Here is a 24,818-nt window from a genome sequence, read left to right as displayed (position 1 = left end):
TGATTGGCAAGGGAGCTGTGGGTTATGAGGTTGGCAGGTAGCAAGTAGCGTTGAGATCACATTCAGCCATTATCTTGAGTGGCAGAGCAGACTGGAGGGACTAAATGGCCGACTATTTCATTTGTGCCATGGCTGAAGTTGAATTGGTTTCTCAAGCCAAAAACGGAATATTGGTCCTTCAAGATAGATTTTTGGTTTCCCATGAGGACTGTGTGGGGAAAATGGATTTGAGGCCCAAGATCAGTCATGATGGTATTAAATGGCAGATTGGACGCAATGACTTTCTGGTCTACTTCTGTTTCTGAAGTTCTTCAGACTGAGCCTTCTGGCTGTTGATGTAGATGAGGAATTAGAAAGTTCCACAAGCAGATTTGTGATGAATGTAGGAATTTCAGGTAAATATTGCAGTATATGTTCCTGGTGTAATAATGGTTAAACTGGGTTAGTCTGTGGATGTAATTGCTGCGGTAATGTTTTCTTTTTTTAAAATTCCTGGTTTAAAAGGCAGGCAGACATTGGGGCTACAAGAGGGATAATTAAAGCATCGTAAAAGTAAGATCATAATTCAATCTAATGATTCATATTGTTTAGTCTGAGCAAGATGGTCATAACCAACTTAGTGGGATAGAGATGATATAGTTAATGGGAGGAGCCAGTGGTTGAAGCAGTCATGTGCTGAGTTTCTAGTTAAATAAATTGCTGTGAATGGAACAGGAGCTTTTTGCCAAATGCTGGCAAGTTAAATAGTAGTTTGAGACAGGCAAGAATCTGCAGGCGGTTCCTTGAAATCTCACTCTCACTCTCACTCACACTCTCTCAAATCTAAAAATGGATTCTGACCTGAGATAGGTTTGCTTGATTGGAGATAAAAAAAAAAAGACAGCAGTTGAGATCAAACGTGTTTGATCTTATTGTTGAGCATTGTTCAACTGGTAATTGAAAACTTTTTCTTGTATGATGAAGTTAGTTCGAACCTGTGTTGGTAATAAAGTTTGTTTTAATATGCCATATTCTTATTTGTTTGTGGAGTCACTCCTGGAGCAAAGTATGCTTTCCTCACAGTTTTACAAATTAGATTAGATATTGGGATTTCTGTCCAGTACCACTGTTGTGGTCTGGCCAAACATAAGATAAGATCATAATATTGGATGCCATTGGCCATGCTGAAAGCCTAGCCACAGACAAATGAGGCAATTAGGATTGCCCTCTCTTGTCCCAAAAATGTTAAATTTATGCTGCTATTCATGCAGGACTAATTAGATTTGTCTAGTTGGAGAGCTCCAAGAAAAACAGCAAGGCACATAGTGGGGGCATAAATCTGATATGGGTTTCTCTCTGCTCCTTTCTCCCAATGCAATACCTGTAGAATATCAATTTCCTAAATAGAGAGCAGGAGAAAATCGACCCGGAGACCTCAACCACTGACTTGGGAGAAACTAGGTAGTGAAGTTCAAGAATCTGTACCTCAATTAGCAGTTTATGTGTAACCATAATTGGTGATATTATGCAAGGGTATGGTGGAGGAGTAGGAATGAGGTCATAGATGTTCTACAATTGGCCAGAAGGAAGCGAGAATATTTGCAAGATATCTTCAGTTTATCATCTAATGACTCCAACAAATGTGGGGGTAAATGAGACACCCTTGCGTTTGAATGGACTATCAATGCCCAATCTGGGCCCTTACTGGAAGATCAATAATTGGTAAATAAGATTCATTGAACTGTGTGCCAGCAGTGCTTTCAGGAAAGAAGGGGCAGAAATTGGTCAAAGGAATTTTTTTTAGAAAATGTAATCAAATGCGAATGACATGTTAATTTTCAACATATATTTTTGCAGGTGATTTTTGAAGCAAATATATCTCCTGAGCAAACTGGATATATTGCCATTGATGATGTCCAGGTTCTGAGTTATCCATGTGGTAAGTACTCATTTATTACATTTTCCTTTTGGTTCAATGTACTGACAAGTCTAAGGACTGACTTTTGATGGGAAGCCAAGTTTTTGCTCATGAGAGAGTTAGTTTGGACATTAAGTAGGTCATTTAAAAATCAAATTTGTATTTTGTTGTCAAAGAACCATTTCTTAATCTTACTGTGAATTTATTGTTGCCAGTCTCTATATTCAACAGTGATGTGTCTGTACATCCATCACTGAATACCAACACCTCTTGGGCAGTCCCTTTGCACTGAGGATGATTTGTTTCCACTGTGGGGAGGTGGATTGTGCGGTGGTTGAACAGTCCAATCCTGGATTCGCAGACTCTGCCACAGGTGCTTGATGGGGTGGGTGGGTGGAATGCTCTGGATTCTGTGCTCTCCTTCTGCTGTTTACGCTTCACCTCTGCATGCTCCACCCGATGACCCTCGAGGTGATTGGAGCCATCGCAATTCTTTTTCTCCAGTTTGTGAATTTGAAGGCAAGCAATTCCCACGTGTCAACGGGGATGTTGCATTTATTTAGGGAGAATTACAGAATGTCCTTGTCGCGCTTCCTCTGCCCTCCTAGTGACCGCTTGCCATTGTGGAGCTCAGAATAGAGCACTTGTTTTGGGAGCCTTATGTCGGGTATTCAGGCAATGTGGCCCGCCCATCGCAGTTGGTCGGGCATGACCAGTGGCTCGACAATGGGGATATTGGCCTGGGAGAGAACGCTTATGTCCCCTATGATACCAACAGGTATCGAAGTAAATCCCCCTAAATTTGTCTCTTGTTGACTGCGGAGTGGACATGCTATGAACCAACTCTAACTCTGCCATCTTGTTCCTCTGACCTGGAGAAGAAGTGCTCTTTGGAAAAATGTCCCTGGTCGTCCGGTCAGGCATTCATTATTTCATTATTTAAGTAGTGTCAGTTTAGAGTATTGTTTATTTTTCAATCACTGCTGAGATTAATTTATGAAGAATATAGATTACAAATTAAGCCAACAACAGTAATAACATAAAAACATTGAGAAACCTTCAGGGTTCTCCTAAAGGTGCTTTGGTTTATATTGGGTATGGGGCGGGTGCGGGGAAGAATGAGGGAAAGCCATTCTATATCCATTACTATATTGAGTGAATACTGTATTTAAGCACCAATGTAATTGTGTCCTGGGCTAGCAGAGTATTATGGAGCAAGTTAATTTGCGTCAGCCACATTACTGGTATAACTGCAACCTCATGGCCAGGAAACCTGTATGGTAGCAATTAGGTTGAATGTTTTTGTTATGAAGCAGCTGCTGACACATCAAAAAATACTTTTCATATTGGCAACATGTAACAGCTGATTAACCTCCTCAAATAGTATCGTTCAAGCAAAGGTACCGAGAATAGAAAAAATTGTGAAGAAGAGTACCCCACAAACTCAGTTCACCAGCTTAGTATGAAACTCAATGCCACTGTATGTGTGCAGAGTTGGGTATTGAGTGGTGCTCAAATTTCAAGCTAGGTAAGTAAAACAGGAGTTTTATTAGTGCATGTATTAATTGGCATATGATTTACATGCTCCCATCGTTAACGTTCAAAGTTAATTTTCAGGGGTCTGGTCAAAGTAATATATAGGTTAATCAGTCTGAAGACTCCTTTACCCTGCTAAATTGAAAAGAACAGCATAAAAGCAGTGGACTAACCAAAGGAAGATTCACTCCCCTCCCACCAAATTCTAACCCCATGTATAATCCTGCACATGATTGATAGAGCAGCAGAGTTTCATTTAAAGCTGCCGTTCTCATGTCTCTAACACTGGGCCATTTGAATAAGCAATGTTACTGTAATGTGCTACACGCCTGCTGTACAAATTGTTACTTGCAGATTTTCTCCACAGCAAATGAGTTTTAGCAGCTTAATCCCAAATAATGTGGGTAGGTTCTTAATCACAATTGGTATATTACCTACAGTCAATTTATTTCTCATTTCAAAAAAAATTCCAATTACACAATTGTTTTCTTTTTTAAAAAGCTGACATGAAAATGAGATTATTTGTTACGGTGTTTGTTTCTCATCTTGATTTATTTTAATGTTAATAAAATACTGCTTTATATGTCAACCAAAAAGAAAAACCAACTTTTGGTTAGTTAAGACATTTGTGTGCTGAAACTGGTCTTGCATTAATTTTGACTACAGTCAACTTGTCAAATAAAGTAATGATCTCAATAATGAGAGAACTCCATTCTTCTAGTCATATATATCTTGGGTCTGTTGGGAAATGCATGCAGAAACTAGAAATGGTGTATTTCTTTGTAACGATATTTTTGTATTTTCCATTCATATATTGGAACTGCTGTATGCATCACAAACCCCTTCTACCCAGCCCGAATAATTTGGGGTGATCTTTGTTTTCAACAGTGAAAATAATATTTTGATTTTATAGCTGCTGATCTATAATTTTGAGTCATTTCCTTCAACATTTGACTAGTTGCATCGTTAGTGTCAAATTCATCATTATTCAATAATCCGGAGGTTCTCAACCTCCTGGCGTCTTGCATTTTTAAATAAAATTAATAGTTTAAAATTCCAGGCTTCCTGTAAGACCGTATTTTCTGAGGATAAAAAGTAGTTTATCCAGTTGCGCACCTATTTGTTTTTCTTCATGTGGAACTGATGCTGAGCAACAAATTAGTCAAGATGTGACTGCACCTTCCAACAAGTGCATCAGCAGGTCACTCTGGCAGATTAATTTCTTTCCATGAATGTCATAGATGAAAATGCAGCTTTGCATGAGTGGGTTGTACTAAATGAGACCAGCACTTTGTTGCAGAATAAATATTGCTCTACTCATTGGAGCATTCAGACCGGTACCTGGTGCCTGCAACCTCGCCACCACCATGCCCCTGCTTGCTTCAGCATTTCCTCTTTCTATGTGAAGTGAATGGTCAGTGTTTCTTGCAGAGATTGATTCCCTAGCACGTTGCCGTCACTTTCCCATGCATATTGCTGTCCATTCCGAGCAGATTTATCCAATATTATCGCATGAGGGACCACATTTCATTTTTTGCTCTCATTCAGAGGGCGAGTGAGAAAATTACTAGAACGTTGGGCATAACAAGGAAGGTTGAGATGTGAAGAAAGGAAAGAACTTAATTGAGAGAAAAATACAATGTCAAAGCAATAAATTAATCAATTTTAAAAAATTAATAAAGGTGACTATTCAAGTGAATGCGTTAGGCAAACTCACTCCCAGTCTCTGGATACTCACTCACTTACCCTGATCCACACTCACTGTGTGAGTCAAGGATGAGTGAAAATATGTGCATGTGCCTGCATTTGCTCACACTCACACTCAGTCGTACTCACTGGTCCTCACTCTGTTGCATTTGAGCACTCATTCATACGCTCGTTGATTCTCTCTCATGCACATAATCTCGCTCATTAACCATTTCTTGCACACAATCACTCATGCATTCACTCTCTCACATTCACTCTTTTGCTTTAGGATTCTCTCTCTCACATGTATGCAATCATTCGCTTCATCTTGTGTGCGCACACTCTTTTCCTCATTCATCTTCAATCATTATCTTCTCTCGTTTGCACACAATCTCCCTCTCGCTCTCTCCATCACAACCTCTCTCCCTTGCGCATACTCATTTGCTCGATCTCAGCTGTGCTCGGTCACTCCCTCATGGATGCTCGCTCTCCCTGGCGTGCGTTCGCTCTCTCCTAGGCAGTAAGAAGTCTTACAACCCCAGGTTAAAGTCCAACAGGTTTGTTTCAAACACGAGCTTTCGGAGCGCAGCTCCTTCCTCAGGCTGCGCTCCGAAAGCTCGTGTTTGAAACAAACCTGTCGGACTTTAACCTGGTGTTGTAAGACTTCTTACTGTGCTCACCCCAGTCCAACGTCGGCATCTCCACATCATCATCTACTAGGCAGGTGGTTGTTTGCCCTCGCTCTCTCTCCCAGGCATGTGGGCTCTCGCTCTCTCTCCCAGGCATGTGGGCTCTCGCTCTCTCTCCCAGGCAGTTGGGCCCTCGCTCTCTCTCCCAGGCAGTTGGGCCCTCGCTCTCTCTCCCAGGCAGTTGGGCCCTCGCTCTCTCTCCCAGGCAGGTAGGCGCTCGCTCTCTCTCCCAGGCATGTGGGCTCTCGCTCTCTCTCCCAGGCATGTGGGCCCTCGCTCTCTCTCCCAGGCAGTTGGGCCCTCGCTCTCTCTCCCAGGCAGTTGGGCCCTCGCTCTCTCTCCCAGGCAGGTGGGCCCTCGCTCTCTCGCCCAGGCAGTTGGGCCCTCGCTCTCTCTCCCAGGCAGCTGGGCCCTCGCTCTCTCCCCTCCAGGCAGTTGGGCGCTCGCTCTCTCTCCCAGGCAGGTGGGCCCTCGCTCTCTCGCCCAGGCAGTTGGGCCCTCGCTCTCTCTCCCAGGCAGCTGGGCCCTCACTCTCTCCCCTCCAGGCAGTTGGGCGCTCGCTCTCTCTCCCAGGCAGTTGGGCCCTCGCTCTCTCTCCCAGGCAGTTGGGCGCTCGCTCTCTCTCCCAGGCAGTTGGGCGCTCGCTCTCTCTCCCAGGCAGTTGGGCGCTCGCTCTCTCCCCCAGACAGTTGGGCCCTCGCTCTCTCTCCCAGACAGTTGGGCCCTCGCTCTCTCTCCCAGGCAGTTGGGCGCTCGCTCGCTCTCTCTCCCAGGCAGTTGGGCCCTCGCTCTCTCTCCCAGACAGTTGGGCCCTCGCTCTCTCTCCCAGGCAGTTGGGCGCTCGCTCGCTCTCTCTCCCAGGCAGTTGGGCCCTCGCTCTCTCTCCCAGGCAGTTGGGCCCTCGCTCTCTCTCCCAGGCAGTTGGGCCCTCGCTCTCTCTCCCAGGCAGTTGGGCCCTCGCTCTCTCTCCCAGGCAGTTGGGCCCTCGCTCTCTCTCCCAGGCAGTTGGGCCCTTGCTCTCTCTCCCAGGCAGTTGGGCCCTCGCTCTCTCTCCCAGGCAGTTGGGCCCTCGCTCTCTTTCCCAGGCAGTTAGGAGTTTGCTCTCTCTCCCAGGCAGTTAGGAGTTTGCTCTCTCTCCCAGGCAGTTGGGCCCTCGCTCTCTCTCCCAGACAGTTGGGCCCTCGCTCTCTCCCCCAGGCAGTTGGGCGCTCGCTCTCTCTCCCAGGCTGTTGGGCTCTCGCTCTCTCTCCCAGGCAGTTGGGCCCTCGCTCTCTCTCCCAGGCAGGTGGGCCTCTCTCTCTCTCTCCCAGGCAGTTGGGCGCTCGCTCTCTCTCCCAGGCAGTTGGGCGCTCGCTCTCTCTCCCAGGCAGTTGGGCGCTCGCTCTCTCTCCCAGGCAGTTGGGCCCTCGCTCTCTCTCCCAAGGCAGGTGGGCCCTCGCTCTCTCTCCCAGGCAGGTGGGCGCTCGCTCTCTCTCCCAGGCAGGTGGGCGCTCGCTCTCTCTCCCAGGCAGGTGGGCGCTCGCTCTCTCTCCCCAGGCAGGTGGGCCCTCGCTCTCTCTCCCCAGGCAGGTGGGTGCTCGTTCGCTCTCTCTCCCAGGCAGGTGGGCCCTCGCTCTCTCTCCCAGGCAGTTGGGCCCTCGCTCTCTCTCCCAGGCAGTTGGGCCCTCGCTCTCTCTCCCAGGCAGTTGGGCCCTCGCTCTCTCTCCCAGGCAGTTGGGCCCTCGCTCTCTCTCCCAGGCAGTTGGGCCTCGCTCTCTCTCCCAGGCAGTTGGGCCTCGCTCTCTCTCCCAGGCAGTTGGGCGCTCGCTCTCTCGCCCAGGCATGTGGGCACTAGCGATCTCTTTTCTGGCATGTGGGCACTCTCATTCTCTCTCCCTGGCACGTCCGCGCTCACTCTTAATCTCTGCCATTTGCACGCTCACTCCCTCTCTCTCTGGCACGTGCGCTCTCTCTCTGTCTATCTCTCTCTCTCTGGCATGTGCACCCCTGCACTCTCGCTCTCTACCCCTCTCTGTCTCTCTACCCCTCTCTCTCTCTCTCTCTGGTATGTATGCGCTTGCTCTCTCTAGCACGTACGCACTCGTCTCACTGGCACCTCCTCGCTCTCCCTGACGCCTCCTCGCTCTCCCTGACGCCTCCTCGCTCTCCCTGGCACCTCCTCGCTCTCCCTGACGCCTCCTCGCTCTCCCTGGCGCGCACTCGCTCTCCCTGGCGTGCACTCGCTCTCCCTGGCGCGCACTCGCTCTCCCTGGCGCGCACTCGCTCTCCCTGACGCCTCCTCGCTCTCCCTGGCACGGTGCACGTTCTGGCTCTCTCTCTCTCTGGCTCTCTAAATCTCTAACCCCCTCTGTCTCTCACCCTCTCTGTCTCTCACCCTCTCACTCTCTCTGTCTCCAACCCCCCCCCCCCCCCCCCCCCCCCAAGGCAGGCCCTCAGAACTACTGCTGGCATGTTATTAGGGCCAATAGTCTTTGCGCTATTCATTGCAGTCTGTTGTTTCTTGGTTTTGTGATGTTGGGGATCTCTGGAGGAGACTGAAATGGATCATCCACATGTCACTTCTTGCTGAAGATTGTTGCAAATCCTTTTATTTTGCATTGGCGTGCTGGGCTTTCCACCGCTCCATTCCCATCATTTGTGGAGCTGCCTTCTGTGGTTAGTGGATTAATTATCCTCCAACATTCACAACTCGATGTAGCAAAGATTTCATTTGTAAAACAGAAGAGGAACGAGTTTATCAATTTAAAAAAAGCAATGATACAAATTGAGCCATTTTGTTTATTAAAGCACTGTCAAAAACCCAGTGTTTAGAATCATGTGTTCCTGGTGGGGACAGTGTTGGTGCAGCATGCTGATGACCCAAGTCATCATTTAATTGACTAACTTCAAATTTGATGGCAGCTCTACTCTGTGCCATTACTGTATATGCAGTAGGATTCATTTTATTCTGTGTACCCGTGAAAAGGGTTATGTACGGTTGAATTTGAATTGGTTTTATGCTGAAAGATGGATAATGTTTAAACCAATTAAAGAATACATGTTATATTTATTTTACAGGATTGCTGTTGTGTGTCATGAATGTTTCAATGAAACTAAAGCAGCAAGTGCAGTATAGGGCTACACCCGGTACACGCATCCGAATTGAAACGACCTTTGCCATGAACATGTCAAAATGTTAATGTTTTACAGACAAATCTCCTCACTTTTTGCGACTGGGAGATGTGGAAGTCAATGCAGGACAAAATGCTACATTTCAGTGCATTGCTACAGGCAGGGATACAGTGAATAACAAGCTCTGGCTACAGGTGAGTAATGATACAGTATTCCCATCTGTCTCATAACAGAGAAAGCTGTCAATGATTTCTGCATTCAGCTCACTTTCTCAACAGATTGTTAACAATGAGTTCAGATAATTTTTCCACTTCCAAATCTTACGTAGCTAGACAGTAGTTTAATTTATGTTTTTTGTTGTCTTTCTTGTATGCGGACATCAAGATAATCTGTAACCTGAGATGTACTTTAACAGACCCAGCATGTCACACTCGGAACATTACCCCAGCACAACGTTGTTTCAGGTTTTTGTAATGAGAGTTAAATGTCTGTTGGCCTCAGAAATTCAGAGATGGCATCAATTATTGCTTTGAAATTAGAGCGAGGGGGTGTGATCATTGTCAGAGATATCTAAAATTCTATTGGGTAAAAACAACAGACCAAATAAATGGATGAGAACTATGCATTGATGTGAAAGATGCCGACAACTGATGCAAGATTCAAGTGCATGGCATATATAGAGGAATTGCTGTAATGCATGTCTACACCAAATGTGATAATTTGAGCATGTTTAGAAAACTAGGGTGCAAGTAAGATATTTGCATCTGTCCAAGGCTCAGTTGGGTTGCTTGCGGGGGGGGGGGGGGGGGGGGGGGAGGGGAAAGAGTGGAAGAGATCGTCATGAATGGTTTGTCAAATGACAAGGTCAGGTGTTGTACTTCCTGATGGTGTGTTCAAGGGATGGTGGGACTGTCATGAGGAGACATTGACTAGGTTAGGATTGTTCTCGCTGGAGTTCAGAAGAATGAGGGGGATCTCCTGCTGTTCCTATCTTCTATGTATCTATGTTACTGGTTTAATTGATGATTTCTGGAAGAACCACAACTTTTGTTACTGAATTTTTGAAGCATTTGGTAAATTGCTGATTGCACAACTGGTAAATTACCGTGTCGTAGATCACTGATGAAATAAAGAATGGCAATTAAAAACTGTTCTGCATTAGGACCTATATAGAAAATAGTTTCATTTTGCGATAATATGCAAGAAAAACTAATTGCCAGGTTGAAAAATGTAAAAATGCAGAAAAAATAATTTGAGGATGTAATCTTCAGAAATACATTGTGCTGAATAATTTATCTGGCCTTTCTTTGAAAACATGCTTGGGTCATTTGGATGACTTGGCCACCACTGTTTTGATCCTCTGATCAGCTGATCACAACCTACCGGGGTTACTTGCAGTTCAATACATCACAAAATGGTGTCTCAAACCTTGCATAAGAAACACATATGCAACAGGGTCTTGAAACAAAAATCATGCACGCTCCTCAGCACATGTTTTCCAAAATCGGCACATGCTCGTTTATTAAAAAAGATGGGAGGGGGCCAGCCTATCATGTGCACATGTTTTGGTCGTGCCTGAAACTGAGGAGGTTCTGGGGCATCTTTAGCACCATGTCGATAGTGGTATAGTTGGACCTAGAACCTGTTTCTGCGTGGGTTTGCTCTGGGAGCTTCGGTTTCTTCCCACAAGTCCCGAAAGACGTGCTGTTAGATAATTTGGACATTTTGAATTCTCCCTCTGTGTACCCAAACAGGCGCCGGAATGTGGCGATGAGGGCTTTTCACAGTAACTTCATTGCAATGTTAATGTAAGCCTACTTATGACAATAAAGATTATTATTATTATAGTGCCCTGGGAACCATATTCGGGGTATTGGACTTGCCGGATCTCCAGACATGAGGGGCAAATGTCTCTGCCTTTTCCTTGCTGATGGCGAGGAGGCGGATCCTAGTGGAGTGGAGGTTAGTTGCCCCACCCTCTGCCTCAGTATGGCTGGGAGTCTTTATGGAGTTTCTGAGGCTAGAGAAGGTTAAATTTAGCTGAAGAGAGAATGGGGAGGGATTTCACAAGAGATGGCATCCATTCATATCTCACTTTAATTTACTAGCCTCAGTCAGCAACTAAAACGCGGCCGGGGGGGGGGGGGGGGGGGTTGCAGTGTCGGGCGGGTGTAGTCAGTTAGTTTATGAATTGTTTTTGGGTTGAGGGAGGCATTTTTAGTTAAATGTGTGTAATGTGAATTAAATAAAATATTTTGAAAAAACTTAATACATTTTTTTTTAATTGCCTGACAAAGATTAGATGTACTATCTAGTCAATAAATATCAGGGTTTTTTTTGCATCATAGAATCCCTACAGTGCTGGAGGAGGCCATTCAGCCCATGAGTCTGTGCTGACCCTCTGAAAGAGCACCCTACCTAGACCCATATGCTTGCCCTATCCCAAACGCCTGTAACCCCACCTAACCACGTCATTTGGACACTTAGGGGAAAATTTAGCATGGCCAATCCACCTAACCTGCATATTTGTGGACTGTGGGAGGAAACCGGAGCACCCGGAGGAAACCCACGCAGGTGCAGGACAAAATGCAAATTCCACACACAGTCACCCAAGGCCAGAATTCAACCTGGGTCCCTGGTGCTCTGAGGTAGCAGTGCTAATCATTGTGCCTCAGTTTGGCATGTTGTAGGTTTTCCTTCCCTCTTTACACACACATTTTGAACAGCATCAGATGAAGTAAACATAGGACCCCAAAAAGTTTTTGTTTAACGACAAAGTACATATTAAAAAATTTGATCTGATTTTAATTTTTAATTGAGCAAAGCCAGTATGACTCACTGTGGATTAAAAACCTTATCAAGTGCTTGAATGCATAACATCCTTTTTATAAATGTTTGCAGGTGAAATCGGTGAAGAATCTTGAATTCTAAGAGCTGGGTTATTTTTTGTATTTGCAAAAAAAAAAAATTCATTTTTCGAAAAGCTGGATGCACCACATCTGTGTATTCAGAACACTGAAATGTACTTAAACCAAAGTTATTTGAGCATCTTTGAGGGTCAAAATCAAATGTTTTTTTCTATTTTTATATAAATTTAAAGTACCCAATTCATTTTTTTTCCAATTAAGGGGCAATGTAACGTGGCCAATCCACCTATCCTGCACATCTTTGGATTGTTGGGGTGAGACCCACGCAGACACGGGGGGGAATGTGCAAACTTCCCGTCAGTGCCTCGGAACCGGGATCGAACCCAGGTCCTCAGCGCCGTGAGGCAGCAGTGCTAACCAGTGTACCACCTTGCCACACTTGAAATTCAATGTTAAGGCAACAGAGGTCCAGAACATTTGGTATTATGCTCTAGACTAAGTTAGCAGGTACCTACAGTCGCAAACGTACATGTGATGGTTCCTGACAGCTGCGATTGAGATGCTATGCCAGAGGGAATGTTAACTTCATTCACTACTGAAAAGACTGAGTCGCTGACTATCTTACTAAAACTGTGCTTTCTCTGTTGTATTTGATGGTATGTTCTCGTGGACCATGCTATTGGGGGAATACATTAAGAAATGGTCACGGGTAGGGTGGACTGTCAAAAACTAAATTATAACTGGAAACTTAATGACTAACTTTAGGCGGTATAAAAAAAAAGATATGTTCTCATTCTGCCTTCTAATATAAATGTCAATTCCGTAATTGAATTGCACCGTGTGTGCAGTTACAGCAGCCCAAGGGTAAAAAGATTTGTCTCTTGAACCAGTGTGGTAGGGTGTAAGTATTGCCAGGAGCTGGGTATTACTATAGAGACTGAACTGATCGTGAACTCTGAGAGGGATCGTTTTAATTCATTGCTATGCGGTTGAATTAGTGAGCAGTGTTTCAAATATATAATGTATTTCAGGGGTTATTTTAAACTTTTAAGAATAAATTCTCGCACACTACTGACCTGCAAATCATGTAATGACGGTGATGTCACAGGAGAACCGTCCGGAGGTTAGCTGTGACATATTCCTGATCAGATGACTATCCGGCATTTAATGCTTAGCCTAATTTACATGCATCGGGAATACCAGCGCAATCTTAGACATTGTTGGGTAGTTACCAATGTTATATTAATATGGGAAGTGTTTGGCTGTGCAAGCAGTCAGCCTTTGCTGTGCCAGTAAATTCTGCCACATTGTGATTTCATTTGGAGTGAGCTAAATTGGCTGGACACTGGCATGACTGATGATCGGAACATTTAGAAACGGTTGACTAGGTTCTACTCAGAACTTTGAGCTAAAGTCACTTGAAAATACCGTAGACTTTCCTCCTGCTCGTTGATGTTGCAAATGGAGCAGCCCTGTCCTCCTGTTGCTTAATTGTGTGTACTGCCATCCTCAATTGCATACACTTTTTTCCTTCTGATTTCAAGCCTGAAATCAACAGATTTGGAGTCAATGTTGATGTCACTCTGCTGCCTCCACTTATGGCGTGTTTAACTTCTTTAATGATTAAAGACATTCTCAGTGGTGGTGATGGATGACACTCTGCTGTTGGCTGATGGTAATTCAATTTTTGAGTTTTTGCAACTGGGTGGCTTGTTAGGCCAAGATCAAAGGGCATAAAGAATCAATCATGTCTCAAAGCAATTTTGATTCTCACCTGCTTGTGAGGTGTGACATCAAATTTGCAGAGGCTACTTCCCTGGTATATATTTGCTGCAGACTGCTAAAGTGACAGGGATCTCCTGGAAGCCTGGATTGGTGCAGTGGCATGAAAGCTTCATGCTGGGATAACCTTTTCTGTGGAAAGACAGTACAGTAGTAGTGTCAGACTATTTAATGGAAGTTGGCCTAGTGGACACAGAAGTGTGTCTCCATGTGGAGATTTGTCATTTATAAATGATTCCTTTTTTAAAGCCCAAAGCTGGCCATAATTGCACGCAAAATAATTTTGGGCAGGAATGGCAATTTTTTGTTTTTGCTCCTGCTCTAATTGAAATCACTGTTCCTGAAATTAGTAAAAGGCAACATAAACAGTATACTTTTATAATGGCCCGAATAGTAACTTGGTCTTGTTGACAAACGATTGGAATAAAATGTAATTTCTGACCCGGAGTCCATTTTTAGATGGGATGTTAACTTTGTGCACAGACGCTATGGCTATGTTGTGAACCGAAGCCCAATGAAAAATAACTGGACATTTACTACAAAAAAAATAAAATTGGTTTGTGTGAGAGATCTAGAATTACAAGTTTCTATTACAAGATTCGTAAATGTGATGCCTATTAAATATGCTAAATACACGTGGCATCGTTTATATTTGGCAACTGTTGCTCTCTAATTTAATTCAGGGTCTAATAAGAAATAGTAACATTTTTATGTTTCTGTTGATCAGAGGCGAAATGGGGAAGACATACCAGTTTCACAGACCAAGAATATAAATCACAGACGATTTGCAGCATCCTTCAAATTGAAAGAAGTGAAAAAGAATAATCAAGATTTGTACCGCTGTGTAACTCAGTCTGAAAGAGGCTCTGGTGTATCGAATTTTGCTGAGCTTATCGTTCAAGGTAATGTAAATTTAGCTTTAAGGAAAAACCTTTGTCAAGCATGTTTGTTTCCTTGATGAATTATTTTATTTTGAACAGTGTTCAAGGTTCCATGGATTGCACTTGTCAGATTCAGTAAGTTATTAACCGTGAAGTTGCTCAGGAACTTTGCCAGTTGAACTGTGGGTGACCAGTGCAACCCGACGGCAAACGATGAAGACCTGGTCTTGCTGGCAATCCTCAATTCTTTTGAGCTTCTGAATACCTTTGTGCATATTTGGGAGTTGAGAAGGAGCAAGTTTTTCCATTGTACAGGGCCTTTGTGAGGCCACACTTGGAGTATTGTGTGCAATTTTGGTCTCCTTCTCTGAGGAAGGATGTTCTTGCTCTCGAGGGAGTGCAGCGAAGGTTTACCAGACTGATTCCAGGGATGGCGGGACTATCGTATGAGGAGAGATTGACTAGGTTGGGATTGTTCTTGCTGGAGTTCAGAAGAATGAGGGGAGATCTCATAGAAACTTATAAAATTCTACCAGGACTAGACAGGGTAGATGCAGGGAAGATGTTACCAATGATGGCTGTGTCCAGAACCAGGGGTCACAGTCTGAGGATTCAGGGTAAACCATTTTGGAAAGAGATAAGGAGACATTTCTTCACACAAAGGGTGGTGAGCCTGTGGAATCATTACCACAGGAAGTAGTTGATGCTAAAACTTTGAATATATTCAAGAAATGGCTGGATATAGCACTTGGGAGATTGGGATCAAAGGCTATGGGGAGAAAGCAGGATTAGGCTATTGAGTTGAATGATCAGCCATGATCGTGATGAATGGCGGAGCAAGCTCAAAGGGCCAAAAGGCCTCCTCCTCCTATCTTCTATGTATCCATGTATCTACTATTGTTTAAAAAGGCGCAGCTGGTAATGAGTTGTGAGTTGTCGGTTTGGGCCTTAGGACAGTTGAGTGGGACGAGGTGTGCTGGCCTCAAAGGGGTATGAGGTCTACTTTGGTTGGATCTGGGCCTGGATGTCAGGTCTCAGAAGTATTTTTTTCCCCCATAAAAATATAAATTCTGTGTTTTCATCAGGACCTGCCATGGTGGGTGGATATCCAACTTCCAAGGTGCATTACACATGCTCTGGGATTGGCCTGTGTAGATTATGTTTCTCTCCTGTTGATCTTGCATTCCCTGTCTTGAAAACACTTGAGGTCACACTTGCATATAATAACAGAACTCACAAAATTTTGGTTCAATCCCATCCTGGTTTCCCAATCTCTTTCTGCAGGTACGTTACTCCGTAAATATGCTCAGCGAAACTAAACCTACAACGTAATAGAGAAATGTGTACCAAAGGTTGACAAAAATTAAGAACATATTTGGTGCAAGAAAAGATCATATGGCCTGTTGAACCTGCTCCACCATTTAGTATGATCATGGCTGATGTTGGACTCCAACTTTACTTTCCTGTATACTTCACATATCCCTTGATTCCCTGAGATACCAACTGTCTTAAATCTTCATTGATTGCTGGTTCAATTTTAAAGGTTGTTCAAAATCTGTAACAAAAGCTTATATTTATACAGTGTCTTTAACTAGTCAAAATCCAATGTGCACTGGTCAGCAGTAATGGGCATCCATGTTGATGGTTCAGGGCACTCTTAATTCCTGAAATTTAGGTCAGCACAGTGGTGCAGTGGTTCACACTGCTGCCTCACGGCGCTGAGGTCCCAGGTTCGATCCCGGCTCTGGGCCATAGTCCGTGTGGAGTTTGCACATTCTCCCCGTGTTTGCATGAGTTTCGCACCCACAACCCAAAGATGTACAGGGTAGGTGAATTGCCCCTTAATTGGAAAAAATTAATCGGGTACTCTAAATTTATAAAAAAATAAATTCCTTTAATTTCTAAATAAAAGTATGGTTTATAGGTCATTCCACCTATTTAATTGCTGCTGTTTCACATGTCTTAACCAAGTTACAAATATTGCTAATTATAAGGCTGTCAGCTGCAGGACTCCACACATTTCCTAAACATTGGGCCAGGTCTACCTGTCAGTAGTGATGCTAGGTCAATTGTCGCTGGCTGTGAAGATAATTACGGCTCTATCTTTTTTCAACCTTCCAGCCCAGCCTTCTTTCCCCAGTTGCAGCAGCGACCCTTCTTTGCAGCATGAGCTGCTGTGTTCTGCAAAGTTTTTTAAGAACTTCAGAGTTTTGGCAAGGTGGGTTAGTGAGTGGGGTGGATTAGTGGGGTTTGTGAGTAGGTTATGGAGTGGGGAGGGTGCAGTGAGTAGGGTGGATGAGTGGGGGTAGTCAGGTCAGGTGGCAAATGGGGATCTGTGGCAGGGGGTGGGGTGGTGGATTCTGGGGAGTTGTTAAGGGGGTGACCTATGCCAGTCATTTACAGTGGAACAGTACGAGTGTCTGGTAATTATTATGCAGCAGGCCCAGCTCTCTGATACTATGGTCACTATTTTCGAAGGTGTCTATACAGCACAAATGTGCCTGCTGGAAGTTTAAACTTCGCAGGCATTTACTGTTCATATGCATGGGTCATAGTTTCTGAAGGGCCCCGATGAGCAACACAGGTGAACCTCTCAACCTTGGTTGCTGTTGATATCAGAGGTTATGGCCCAATATAATTAAGTTGAACGATACTTCCTTTAGTGTTCCGTTCCTGACAACTGGTATGGCTCCTCTGTAAAGGATTTCTGAATGGAGGGTTGCAACTAGTGGCATTCCTCAGGGATCAGTGCTGGTATCTTTGCTGTTTGTAATATATATATAAATGATTTGGAGAAAAATGTAACTGATTTGATTAGTAAGTTTGCGGAGAACACAAACGTTGGTGGAATTATGGATAGTGATGAGGATGTAGATCGGTCAGAGACTTGGGAGTAGAGATGGCAGATGGAGTTTAATCTGGACAAATGTGAGGTAATGCATTTTGGAAGGTCTAATACAGATGGGAAATATACAGTAAATGGCAGAACCCTGAAGAGCATTAATAGGCAGAGGGATCTGGGTGTACAGGTACACAGGTCACTGAAAGTGGCAACGCAGAAGGAGAAAGTAGTCGAGAAGGCATACGACATGCTTGCCGCTATTGGCCGGGGCAGTGAGTTGTAGACGTCAGGAGTGCTTCCCAACATCATTGTGCACATGTGCAATTTCAAGGTCAGCGCGTACACAAGTCAGAGCTGCGCCCGCCAACAGTTAAAGGGCCTATTAAGGCCATTAAAAATCTATTGACTGAAATCAAAAATTGGCAAGTCATGTTGCAACTTTATAGACCCTTAGTTAGGCTGCACTTGGAATATAGTGTTCAATTCTGGTCGCCACACTACCAGAAGGATATGGAGGCTTTGGAGAGGGTACAGAAAAGATTTACCAGGATGTTTCCTGGTATGGAGGGCATTAACTATGAGGTGAGGTTGGAGAAACTTGGTTTGTTCTCAAAGGAATGACTGAGGTTATGGGGTGACCTGACAGAAGTCAACAAGATTATGAGGGCTATGGACAGAGTGTATCGTCAAAAGCTTTTTCTCAGTGTGGAAGAGTAAATTACTTGGGGGCATAGGTTCAAGGTGTGAGGGGCAAGGTTTAACGGAGATTTACAAGGCAAGTTTATTTACACAGAGGGTGGTGGGAGCCTGGAGCTCGCTGCCATGGGAGGTAGTGAAGCAGATACAATGGTGACTTTTCAGGGGTGTCTTGACAAACACATGAATAGGATGGGAATAGAGGGATATGGTCCCCAGAAGGGTAAGGGGTTTTAGTTCAGTCGGGCAGCATAGTCGGTGCAGGCCTGGAAGGCCGAAGGGCCTGTGCTTGTGCTGTAAGTTTCTTTGTTCTTTGATTCCCTGCAGTACCATTGCATTTTTGGACATTGGAGTATTGCCAATTAGTTAATCAATTACAAAGACTGTGTTCAGTGGTGTAGGTCTTTAGGTTTTATAAGATGTAGGATACTGTGCAGAACTATCTATCTGCAATAGCACAGCATTTTTGATTTATATTTGTCTGTGCTTTTCCAAGAACCAATTGAACTAGGCTTTTAGTTGAGCAGTTTGGAAGATGTGGAATAGTCGGAAAATATAATCAACCTTACAAGATTTATCCCTTTGGTGAAAAGAAATGCTAACAAAACAGTAGTCAAAAATGGTTGTATGATGCTCACCAGAATGACACATTCACTTAAAACATAGCTTTGGGTAATCCAATATTGCATCCTAGACAATAAACAGCCATTGCCCTGTAGGTAACTATAGCAGCAATTTATTTGCAGTTTTATTATGTCTGCTTCTCTCCCTTGTATATTTCCCATGCCAGTAACATCTACCTTGGGGCAAAGGAAGGCAACTTGCTGCTTGTCTTGGGGGAAGTTAGGTGAAATAGTACAGAGGGCCATCTAGATTATATGGTGCGGTAAACTAATTAAATAACTTAGACATTAAATTGGAAATTCTGCAACAAATGTTGCAAACTGCTGCATAATCAAGATTTTTTTTATGTGTCTTGGTTGGTTTCCATCTGAACAGCTATATTAGTTCTCCTTGCTGATCTGAATAACTGTAAAATAAATCCTGTTAGTGTAGTAAAAAATAGCCTCCGGCTAAGGAACCCTGGTGTTGAGACTAAGTTGAAAATTAACTGCGCTGACAGGTCCGATATCTCAATGGTGCTATAAAAGTGACATCCTGCTATACAGAGACAGAAGATGATAATTTTAAAAGAAATTTGGGTCCACTGATATGGATTACATTTAATAAGAGGTGGCATAGCGTTGCCCATTGTCAAAGATGACCGAAGGGCAGCGCTTTATTAGTGACATTTCCTCCTAACCGACTCTGACAGAATATGCTTAAAGCAATTTTGATTTTGTCTGTAACAATCAAAATTTTTTTTTTGGGAGCATTGATCTTGCATGCTTGGCACTGGAGGAAATAAAATCTAGATCAAGCACAGTATACTTAGCCATAAGTTTTGTATTGCAAACATATCATGTTGAGTTATGAAACTGTCTTGTGTTTGTTGGTAGGAAAGTATCTTTTAGGGCACACAGCATTTTGAAAGTAATGTTAATGTTGTGTACCTTGCAGCTAAAGCTCACCCACTGTGTGATTGTACATCTTTAAGTACAGTATAGCAGTGCCATCTTCTCATAGTTACTTACGGCAAAGCTAGTCCTAATATATTTGAAAATGTGTACAAAAGGCCAAATCTCAAGCCAGAAGCAGCCATACCAAACAGATGGAACGTTTATTGTCAGACTCAATGTGCTGGCTACACCTGTTGCATTGAATTGTAGCACAGCAGGAAGCTATTCGTCCCATGAAGTCTGCATCAGACCTTTAAAAGAACAATCTCACTTCCTCCCTCTTTCTCCTTCAGGTATTTAACAATTACCTGTTGGAGGTTTCTGTTGAATATCACACCATTCCATATGCTAACCACTCATGTGATTAGTTTTTCCTCATGTTGCCTTGGGTTCTTTTACCAATCTGTGTCCTCTGCTTATCCAACCATCAGCCATTGTAAATCTTGTCACTTCATTGACTCTTGTTTAACCAGTTCATAATTTTAAATACTTCTGTCAGCTCTCCTTTTCATCTTCTCTACTCAAAAGAAAAGAATCCCAGCTTCTCCAATCTTTCTATGTAACCATAATTCCCTCATCCCTGGAAATCCTCCTAAATCTCACCAGTACCCTCTCTTAAAGCCTTTCCTGGTTTCCAGATTTGGCTACAATAGTCCATAATTTGTATCTGTGCCTCTACCCAGGAACCCAGATACTTTCTGAAGTACTTTGTTAACCTGTCCTGCCATATTCAGGCATTTGTTCACAAGCATCCCAGATCTTTCTTTGCTTGCACCCCTTTTAAAATTGTACCATTTAGCTTCCCCCCCCCCCTCATTCTTCTGACCAGAATATATCATCTCATTTTTCTGCTTTGAATTTCATCTGCCACGTATCCATCCATTCATTCTACCAGCCTGTCTGTGTCCATTTAACGTCTATTACTATCTTCTGCATTGCAAATTCTATTTTAAAATTTTAAGTCATCTCCAAATTTCAAAATTGAGCTCTGTCGCCTTCATGTCCAAGTTATTAATACGTATCAAAAACAGGAGTGGTCCTCCTAATGAAACCTGGTCACCTCATTTGCTGGGAACTTAGGTTGAGTTAGGCGGTGTTAATGTGAGCCTACTTGTGACACTAATAAAGATTATTGCATTCCTCCCTTTGTCCAAAAACAAGCTGTTTAACCAGAACCCTGTTTGCTATCCCTTTGGACATGTGTCATTGTTAATTTTTATCATCGCGCTCCTTTCACTATTTCAGGACAAGTAAACAATGGCACAGAGAAAGTTATGACATCCAAGGAGAGGTGGAGAGGATAAAAATTTGAAGAAAACAGATAACATTAGTGTAAATCATTGAGTGCACAGGTAAAGGGGTGGCAGGTGTAATATAAATGTTGGTAGCAGGTTTAATATAAATGTGGGTGGTGGAGTGGCAGGGGTAATATGAATGGGGTGGCAGGGGTAATATAAATGTGGGTGACAGGTAATAGGTTGGGAGGAAAAAAGGTAAAGAGTGAATCAGAGCACTGAGGGAGGTAGTGAGCAAAAGACAAAGAAACCGAAAATGAATGAGGTGCATAGAAAAGTGAAAAAAATCACAACAAGGGAAGGACTGAAATATAGGAAAGCTGATGACCAACAAGAGAATGGAGGAGGGGGGCGATGAATTGAAGGTCGACTACGAAGAAATAAGATAAATGTAACGATGGAGCCAATTTTCACGTTCATTCATTTTTAGATTGATGGGGGTGTGCATTCAAATATTCCATTTTGTGTTCCCACATTATAAAGGATGGAAATGGAAGAAGGAACAGTAGGGGTGTGAGGGATGTGGAACAGCTGGAATATATATTTCAATTAGAAGAACGAATAGAAGTGTTGCAGTTAGCCAAAAATATAGCTGCCTTGATTTACAACGGAATGTTAAATACATATTATACCATGAGAGTTGAGAACAGTTCGTGAGAATGGGTACACAGCTTTACAAAGGCATGCAGGCTGAACGCGGATGCCTTGTTTCTCCAGTGCACTTAATTGTCAGCAGGCTGAGAATTTGAGGTGAATAACCCTCCGTGTTTGGAATCATTTAAATTGCTGCACAACTAATTTGAATTTACTGAGCCTCGTTCAAACAGGGTGCATATAGAAGTGATCAGCTATGCATTCTGTAATAAAGGGACACAACAGGGTAAGCCCAAGATCCAGGCTGAAATCTGAATCTGTTTCCCCATTAACTCATACACACCCTGAACCTTTGATATGATGGGATGTGACATTTTTGGCTTGGAAAGCTACCCTTTAATCAGCTGGGAGATTGAGTTGTAGGCAATTGTCTCTGAACATCCTTTATCTGACATAGGATGAAAGTAGCACTTAGATCACATCCATAATACACATCCACGATGGTGTCAGATTGCAATTAGGCTCAGGTGAACACACAGCCTGTGTAAGGTTAAACTGAAAAGAAAGTTCCATTGTGAATGTATAGAATGTATTTTATGATCTCGCAGTTCAAATGAAACATTTAATCAAAGCTCCATCAAACAGGAATATTTGTTAGGTTATGCTCAAGAAACAGGTTGCCACTATAAGGTTAAGACATACGAACCAATGTCTGTGATGCATCTGAGCTTCAATTTAGTTATATTATGGAGAAATGTGCATAATGTTTAACGTCACAAAATATTCTTTGGATTGTTGGCATAAATTAAGAGAATTTATAATGACATTTGTCAGAGATTTTTCTGCTCCATGGAGAAGTGAGAATTTATCTGTTGGCAGGAAGGAAAGCAAAATCTTGCATTTTAGAAAAGCTTCCACAACCCCAGGGCATCCCCAAGCACTTCACAGCTAATTAATTATTCTAAAGTGCGGTCACTGCTGTTGTCTCAGCAGGTATGACAGTTAATTTGTAGATAGCCAGATCCCACTATCAGAAAAATATCAGATGACTGTTGTAAGGAATCAATGTTGGTCAGTATGCGCGCAAAAGTCCCAAGAGTTTCAAACCTTTTACATCTATCTGAAGATGCCTAATGTAAAAGACAGCAATTCTAGTTATGAATTTCTCCCATGGAATTACACGGAGGTGGTGAATTAAAGTAACCGTCTTTCTTTAATTGCTGTGTCCTTGATTGTTTGAATGTCACAAATCTCCATGTAATGTATTTCCTAAATTCATGCTGACTGCATCTAATGGCTCTCATTGGTTTAAAAAGAGGTTCAAGGCTCTCAAAACAATTGCATTCTGGATGAAAAACAAAATACTGGTAATATGCCGAAGGGCTGGCAGTATCTTTGGAGAGAGAAACAGAATTAACCTGAAGCATAAAGTCTGTTTCACTTCACAGATGCTGCCACTCGTGCTGAGTATTTTCATTTTTTAACTTCAGCTTTCCAGTACCTGCAGCACTTTGCTTTTGTGTTCTGGTATTCATTTAATAAGACTAATTTGGAATGGTCACTTTATGTGGGAACATGGAGGGGCATGGGAGTGGGGTGGGGGAGTGGTGAGTGCGTGGGAGGAGAAGTGCTGCGACATTATGAATGAAATTCTCTAGTAATTTCATTTAATCTGCTTCACAAATAAGCATAATTATACTTAAGATCTTTTTATCTGCCAGTAACAATATTGGGCCAAACCTTCCAGTCTCCAGGTCATTGGAGGCCAGATATATGAATCAGATATGTGATCAGAATCGAGACCATGATCGAATGGCAGAGCAGACTTGATGAGCTGAACGGCCTAATTCTGCTCCTCTAACATATATGCCTGTATATATCTAATGTGGAATTTGTGATGTATGGAGTTATGTGGGAAATGCCTGGAAAGTTTCAGTTTGTGGGCAATTCCCCATGTAGTATTATCGGACTTCCCATGGGACTGATCAGTGAGTCAGTGGATATGATAATTCCTTTCCAGTGGTAATCCATAGCCTTGGTTGCAGAAAGAACCAACTAGATTTTCAGATCCGTGCTGATCACGATTTTCCTGCCATTAATTTTGCATCAGAGGTTGGTGTGATTTTTAAAATAAATTGAGTATTTTGTTGATTGTATTTGGTTGTTTTAAAAAATATTTTTCTTCTCCTTTCTCACATTGTCTCCCGAATTTACACCCACCAACAATAAACAATGTTTCTTTACAGCGTCATCTCTGAAAAATATCACATTTTACTCAGTGTGGCACGATGGGGTTTGTTCAAATTGTACATTTGTCACCAAAATCTAGTAGGCTGATGAAATTGGAATGTGACAGTATTCTTTAAATTTTTAGCATTTTGAACATCACCCTTGTTTAACTGCTTTCTTTTATTTCGAAAATACGAGATTCTTTGTTCAGGAAATGGAAAATAATTGATAGGACCTGAAGAAATGGAAAACCATTAAATCTGATTATGGGAACCTGTCAGGTAGTATGAATTCAGGGAGCAGGTAAATCTGTAGTGAAAAATGTCATTGTTGGTGGCTTTATTTTATTCTGAAAGAGGCTTCTTTGAATTCTTCCTTTCTAGTTTAAACTTGTTGGGGCTGGTAATTGTATCGTAATCCAGACTACAATGATTTTTCAGTTCCTTCTGTTGTACTACACTATCTGTGGAGATGAATGAACAGAGACATTGTAAATGTAAACCAAGCCTTTGAATATGATTTGTGTTACTGGGTATTATTGGGAGACTTGAAGATGTGTTTCGTCTTTCTTTGTCTCTGAACAAGGTATAAGGGTAGTGCTTATTCTGCTATCTCCTGAAATTGAGGAAGATACACGAGGGTGGGTGAGCAGAAATATAATAACGAGGGTTCTCAATTGTATTTTTGATTTTGCTGTAACTGGATTATCTCGACATTGGGGAAATATAAACAGACTCTTGGGTATGAGAGAGATCGTCCATGTGAATGATCAGAATCCTGTGAAACATATCCGAAGGATCTCCCTTGAAATAATTACCAACCAAATTCGCCCTGAGAGGATCGGTGAAAGGGTTCTTTAAACGGTGGCAACCTTTCCTCTACTTTCTGGCTCAACGATAGGGTACTGGGACAGTAGCAGCAGCAACCCGGGGGGGGTGGGGGGACGTTGATTATGTTTGCTTATTTTATTTAAATTTGATTTATTTAATTTTAATTTATGGTTAAGTTTTCTTGTTGGGGGGAGGGGGTGGGGGGAGTGTGATACATGTGATGTTATGGTTTGGGGGGAATTGTGGGTGTTATGGGGCTGTTAGCTGCATAGTACTGCTTGTTGCTATACTTGTTATATTTTTATATTTTCTGTAAAAAAATAT

General features: G+C 42.9%; 1 protein-coding gene across 8 annotated transcripts in view; it reads left to right on the top strand.

Annotated features, from left to right (window-relative positions):
* ptprk (protein tyrosine phosphatase receptor type K) overlaps nucleotides 1-24,818 on the top strand; it is a 740,572-nt gene that overhangs the window by 288,279 nt on the left and 427,475 nt on the right. For all 8 annotated transcript variants that reach the window (XM_038799792.1, XM_038799788.1, XM_038799790.1 and 5 more), the window contains exons 4-6: nucleotides 1,837-1,918; nucleotides 8,998-9,113; nucleotides 14,296-14,470. In XM_038799792.1, the coding sequence (XP_038655720.1) occupies nucleotides 1,837-1,918; nucleotides 8,998-9,113; nucleotides 14,296-14,470 (373 nt within the window). The remainder of the gene's footprint in view (nucleotides 1-1,836; nucleotides 1,919-8,997; nucleotides 9,114-14,295; nucleotides 14,471-24,818) is intronic.

The sequence above is a fragment of the Scyliorhinus canicula genome, chromosome 6, assembly GCF_902713615.1.
Source record: "Scyliorhinus canicula chromosome 6, sScyCan1.1, whole genome shotgun sequence".
NCBI lineage: Eukaryota > Metazoa > Chordata > Chondrichthyes > Carcharhiniformes > Scyliorhinidae > Scyliorhinus > Scyliorhinus canicula.
The sequence above is the reverse complement of the archived record's forward strand: the minus strand, read 5'-3'. Positions and strand labels throughout refer to the sequence as shown.